Consider the following 6,000-nt stretch of genomic DNA (forward strand, 5'->3'; position numbering starts at 1 on the left):
CAATTCCTGGACACATGGCAGGCAGTTGTTGATTGACTGACTGCTAGGGAGTAGAAGATGATGTCAGTGAGATGCTTGCTCATTTCCCCAGGAGAATTTGAAAAGACCTGAAAGGTTAGACCTTGATTGAGAAGGATGGCCCCTCCCCCAATGTCTGCCCATGGATCTTTAAAAAACCAGATGCAGGGGGCAGCTAGGTGGCACAGTGGATAGAGCACCGGCCTTGGAGTCAGGAGTACCTGGGTTCAAATCTGACCTCAGACACTTAATAATTACCTAGCTGTGTGGCCTTGGGCAAGCCACTTAACCCCCATTGCCTTGAAAAATCTAAAAAAATAAAACAAAACAGGTGCAGGAGAGAGGATGGATGAAGAAAAAAACAAGGCCCAGCGTGGCTGCTGACCACCTGGACATCTGACCAGATGTTTATTGTCTTTTCATTCATTGTAGTAAAAATGCATCAATTTTTAGTGAGTCATTCTTTGGGATCAAAATAAGAAGGGAAGAGAAGTCTGGGAAACATGTGAGATGAGGGCAATGAGCTGCCAGCTATAAAGTAGTAGGAAAATATGAAAATTTATAGACTTTAACACTGGAGGCAACTAGGGAGATATAGAGACCAGGGGCAGTTATTCAGGGACTGGGGTGACCAAGGGCATTGTCTCAGGGCTGGAGTGATGGGACTCTATGGCTGTAGTAGTCTAGCCCCACCCTTGTGGCTATGTTAGACATAGCCTGAGAAGCTATTCCCACTGCCTCCTCAGCCCCCAACTCAGACACCAGTCTGGGGGTACTAGGGATACCTATCCCCCAAACCCTCTCTGTCCCTGTAAGGTAGGAAGTGGAAGGGACCTCAGAGAACACCCTCACACCAGTACAACTCTCTTATTTTACAGAGGAGACTCATCAGAGCTGAGATGGAAATGCAAGATGTAAAAATGTATGGACTCTTCTACATTTTCCTTAGAAAACTGTTGTACCAAGTATGGAGAAGGGAAGCACAGTGGAAAATGACAATATTTTTTTGCAAGGCAATGGAGTTAAGTGACTTCCGAAGGACATACAGCTTGGTAATTCCTGTCTGAGGCTGGATTTGAGCTCAGGACTTCCTGACTCCAGGGCCACTGCTTTATTATTAGCTGCACCACCTAGCTGCCCCTAGGGTTGGTGTTTTTTGTAAAAGCTCTATTGGGATTAGATGAAAGATGAGACAGGACTTGAGTTGAATAATCTGATAGACAATAGTAAGAAACTGAATTACTCAAGTCTTTCCCTGCCTTTCCATATAATGCCAACTTCAAGAAGATTGGAAGGGTTGAAGTGTGTCCTTCCCTAGAGGAGGCTTCAGGACCCTCTCTAGACTAGTAGGGGGCTGTGGAAAGAAGCTGAAATGATAGGATGGAGGTTCAAGTCTCCATTTTGCTACTTTCTGTCTTTATTACCTTGTTCAAATCTCTTCAGATGGCTGCTATCCAGGTCTCTAATCTGTAACATAAAGGAGATGATCTCTCAGAGACTTTCCATAAAATTGAAGTTTAATTGTTTCCTATTTGGGAATGAGACAAGAAAGAGGAAAAATTCACACAAATGGACCCTGGTTCATTGTTTCTGGAAAAAAACGGAATTCAGACCTTCAGATTTCAGGGAGTTTGGGGCCAGTCTTAGGCTGACATAGTCCTCCTCTCCACTGTCATAATTAAGCTCTTTCCTTTTGTTGCGATCGAATTGTATCTGACTCTTTGTGAGTCATGGGGGGATTGTTACTTTTTTGGCAAAGAAGTTGAAGTTTGCCGTTTCCTTTTCCAGTTCAATTTTTAGATAAGCAAACTGCCACAAAGAGGGAGAAGCGACTTGCCCAGTGTCACAGAGTTAGTAAATGTCTGAGGCCTGGTTTTGAATTCACGTCTTCTTGAGGGCAGTCCTGGACTCTAACCACTGTGCCACATACCTGCCCCATTAATGGTGAGATAAAGGCTTCTATTCTGATTCCAAGTCCCATTTCCTTGTCTCTGATGTCCTCCTTCTTCTGAGGGGTCCCTAACCATACAAGACCTGGGAGGTTACAGGAAGCCTGAATCCCAGCTGGGAGGGAGGTCATTAAAATAGAGGTGGCAGCCCCCCATCAATCTGCAGATTTCTTCAGTCCTCTAACAAACACCCTCCAGTCTGGGAGGAAAAGGGGGTGGTTTTCTCCATAGCTAATAAGGGGGAAAGGTCCACGGAGGAGGGCTGGAGCTTGGAGATCGCAGAGATGTGGGGAGGCTGGAACCTTCCTTTGCTCTGGTTCAGACTGGGAGCCCCAGATCTGGGTGTTCCTGGAGTAGTGAGGGCGGGAGGGTGGCTGCCGAGGTCCGAGGCTGCTTGGTGACCAACATAGAAAGAGAAAGTGGCTGGAACCCGGGGTTTCGTCCATCTCAGTTTCAATTCTTGTTTCGGAACTTTTGCCGGGCCGTTCTGCCCGGTTACCAGTGACGCTGTGTGGTTTCCCTTTGCTATTGGTCGGTAGAGACTCGGTGCAGCCCAGCAGAAGTTAAGGATGGCCCTGGTGTAAACAGACTTCCTTGCTCTTGGACTTGTCTCCCAGAGGACCGTGCAGGACCACGGACAGTTCCTGCGCTCTCTCCTCCTGGGGACCCTGGCCCTTCCGGAGACCCGGGCAGGGGAGGAGAGAACAGGATTCAAGGGGCGCCTGGAGCTGGACGGGGGAGATCTGGGAGGGGGCGGGGGCCCCCAAAGCCTTCCAGCCCCGGCCCAGGGCGGGTTTCCAGGGACCGGCCCCGTGGTCTCCGGGGATGCTGGAAGGAGAACCCCGGAAGGAATCTGTTGGGGTATGGGGGGGCAGCCTGCCCGCCCCCACAGGGTTTTGTGTGGGTGAGGGGAGGAGTGCCTTAGTTTCGGGGAGGGGGTGTCAGCAGGACACCTATTGCCTAATTGGTAGGTGGGTGGGAGGATAGGGGAGTTGAGGCAGAGGAGCCGCAGGGAGAATGGGGAGACGGTTCTGGGGGCGTCCAGGAGGAGCCCAGCTGTGTGGGAACCTCCTCCCCCCCCCCGCATATCTAGTACTTCATAGGGCTGGGGGGGGGGCTCAGGCTGAGGCAGGTGAGGACATTAGATGGGGGGGGCTGAGGGTGAGGAGTGAGAGACCCAGGAGTAGGGTTAGGGGCGGGGGCGGGGAGACACTTTTACCTGTTTATTGCCAGTGAAGGTGTTTTTCGGATCTCAAAGCGGTTTAGCAAAGAGAATTACTCCGGCCCGCGCGTTGCACAGTGAGGGTCGGGGGGGGGGGGGCTTCGGAGTCCGGGGTCACACTGGGGGCCCCCTCCAGATTTGGCCGCTGACCTGGGGCCGCGGGGGCGGGGCTACGCGGTTCCTGCGCTGACCCCGGTCCTGGGTCTCGGTCTCAGACCCTCACTCCCTGAGGTAGTTCCACACCGGCTGGACCCGGCTCGAGCTGGGGGAGCCCGGGTTCGTCTCTCCTGGGCTACCTGGACGATGAGGAGTTCGTGCGCTTCGACAGCGACAACCTGAGGCCGAGGGCGGAGCCGCGGACGGCACGGATGGAGCGGATGGAACAGGTGGACCCCGGCTACTGGGAGCTGATCGGGAGGGGGAACTCAGGGATGTACCGGGTGAACCTGGGGACCCTGCGGGGCTACTGCAGCCAGAGGCAGGGCGGTGCGGGATGGGGGGATGTGGGGCTGGACGGGGGGGGCAGGGATAGGGGAAGGGGGGGTCGAGTCATCCCCCAGTCACCCGCAGCTCCCCAGGGGACAAGTCCGGGGTGGGGGGCGTTTGTGGGCAAGTCTGGCCACGGTGACCCAGAGCTTGGCGGGCGGGGGGGAGCAGGCCACCACATCATCCTGCGTGTGTCCGGTCGCGAAGTCTCCCCCGGTGGCCGCTTCCAGCGCGGGTCTGCCCAGTTCGCCTATGCTGGTCCGGACTACGCCGTCCTGGACGTGGAGACCTCCACGTGGACAGCGGCTGAGTCCCAGGCAGAGATCTCCAACGCCAGGGGGAGGTGGAGAGGAGCCTAACAGAGAGACTTAAATCTACCTGGAGGAGGCCTGTCTTCTGTGGGTGCAGAAGTACCTGGAGATGGGGAAGAAGGCGCCGACCAGGACAGGTCCCGCCAGCCCCGCCCCAGTGTGCCCGGCACTCAAGGCCCCACTGCCCTTTCCCTCCCCTGCAGCCTCAGCCAGGCTCCGGACTCCCAGGGACCCTGGTACCTCTGGCACTGGATGGTAGGCCGTTTCCCCTCACTCATTTGCCCTTGTGCCCCCTTGCAATGCCTCTGACCTTTGCCTCCCATCCCGCCTTCTGCCCGAGTGAGCCGCCACACGACTCCAGTGGGGAGGTGACTCCAAGGTGCCGGGGCCCAAGACTTTTACCCTGGAGATCTCTCTGACTTGGCTGAGGGATGGGGAGGAACAGCTCCAGGACACCGGAGTTCATTGAAGTCAGGTCTAAGAGAGTCCGGACCTTCCAGAAGTGGGCAGCTGTGGGGGTGACCCCAGGCCAGGAAGGAAGATACAGCTGCTGAATTCAACATGACGGACTGGCTGAACCCCTCACCCTAACATGATGGGGTAAGAACAGTGAAGGGGGCCTGGGGAGAAGACCATCCCATCTCCCAATCCCCAAAGAGCAAGGGATGTGTGGAGTTACTGGGAGGGAGGGAGTGGGGAGCTGGGAAAGGGCTTAGTAACTGGGGCCAGAGAGGGGCCAGGGCCTTTCCCTTCCCTTTTCCAATTTAGAGCAGCCATCCTTTATCCATCCGGATCATTGTGAGGCTCATTGCTGGGCCCTCCTCCTCCTCACTGCAGCTGTTGCTGGAGCTGTGAGCTGGGGGAAGAAGAATCCAGGTGGGCAGCCCTGGAGGGGGGTCACCAGGGAGCAGGCGCCATGGAGAGTCTGGCTCCCCCTGGCCTGGCAGCTTGTCCTTCTGTTCCCAAGTCCTCCCCTTCCCTATTTGAGGGCCTGTTGGATAGGCCTTAACACTCTAGCTGAACAGATCTGTGAAGAGAAAACCTTTTTCTGCATGTCCAGCAGTCACTGAAGCAGCAGGAAGGGGAACTGCTTCAGCCTCAGATCAGACAGGAATGTGGGGATTTCTTCGAAAGGACCTGGGTGTCCCCCGGGGGGGGGGTGTAGACTGGACCTGGAAACCCGTGGGTGTTGGGAAGGCCCATTTCTGGGCCCTCTTTTCTTTCATCCTCTTGGTTCTAGAAGTTGGATGGGGGGATCGGGGGAGCAGTTGAAGTCGTCATTTCCTATATCCCCAGGACAACTTGGGAAGTCCTGAGACCTGAGCGTGGTCTCCTCCCTTGGGCTCCTCCCTGGGAATGGCTTTCCTTTTTCAGGTGGAAATGGAGGAATCTGTGTTCAGGCCTCTGGTAAGTGAAGGGTTGACATGGAGAGGACAAGCCATGGGATCCTTGGGACATAGAAAGGGAGAAGGCAGAAGAGAGTCTCCCCCCACCCAACAGGAGCCTTTCTTGAGGTTCTCCTCCTTCCCATCTCCTAGTGATGGAAAACCTGTCCCTAACTAGATTGTTTCCCTTCCTTGTGTCCAGACAGTGCTGGTCAGGTGTCTCTGTCACAACATAAGATGAGACTCTGAGGCCCCCAAATGAGGGAGGGGCTGGTGTATGTTAGAGGGGAGGGCTTGTAATTTGGGGGACGAGGACTGGTTTTGTGAAGCAGGTTCTTCAGAATGACAAGAAGTTGGAGGTGGCCCTGAGGATCTCCCTCAAACTGTTTTTCTTTCTTCAGTTTGAGAGAATTTCCTATTCCAGACTAGAGAAAGAAAACAAGGCTCCAATTCCTGCTGGGTTTTGTTGCCCTTTGGCTTCTCTCCCCAGCCCTGGCCCCTATGTTCATCACTGTAATCCACTGGCACACTCAAGGGAAGCCCCATTAGTGCTCTCCCCCAGTAACGAAGTGCTCCTCCCTTCTTCCCCCACCTTCTTTCTGTCTGCCTCTCTTTGTCCAGACACTCCC

General features: G+C 54.6%; 1 protein-coding gene and 1 long non-coding RNA gene across 2 annotated transcripts; both read left to right on the top strand.

Annotated features, from left to right (window-relative positions):
- Positions 1 to 902: 902 nt before the first annotated feature.
- On the top strand, positions 903 to 3,112 carry LOC141511710 (uncharacterized). The gene is made up of 3 exons (XR_012475375.1): positions 903 to 1,070; positions 1,807 to 1,962; positions 2,507 to 3,112. It is a non-coding gene; the product is annotated as an uncharacterized LOC141511710 (long non-coding RNA).
- A 307-nt stretch (positions 3,113 to 3,419) lies between these two features.
- LOC141510135 (class I histocompatibility antigen, Gogo-B*0201 alpha chain-like) lies at positions 3,420 to 5,394 on the top strand (the record flags this gene model as incomplete). Its single annotated transcript, XM_074220149.1, has 1 exon — positions 3,420 to 5,394. A coding segment is annotated over one exon (615 nt), but the record flags the coding sequence as incomplete, so codon positions are not given.
- Between the last annotated feature and the right edge of the window lie 606 nt (positions 5,395 to 6,000).

This window comes from Macrotis lagotis, chromosome 1, assembly GCF_037893015.1.
Source record: "Macrotis lagotis isolate mMagLag1 chromosome 1, bilby.v1.9.chrom.fasta, whole genome shotgun sequence".
Taxonomy (NCBI): domain Eukaryota; kingdom Metazoa; phylum Chordata; class Mammalia; order Peramelemorphia; family Peramelidae; genus Macrotis; species Macrotis lagotis.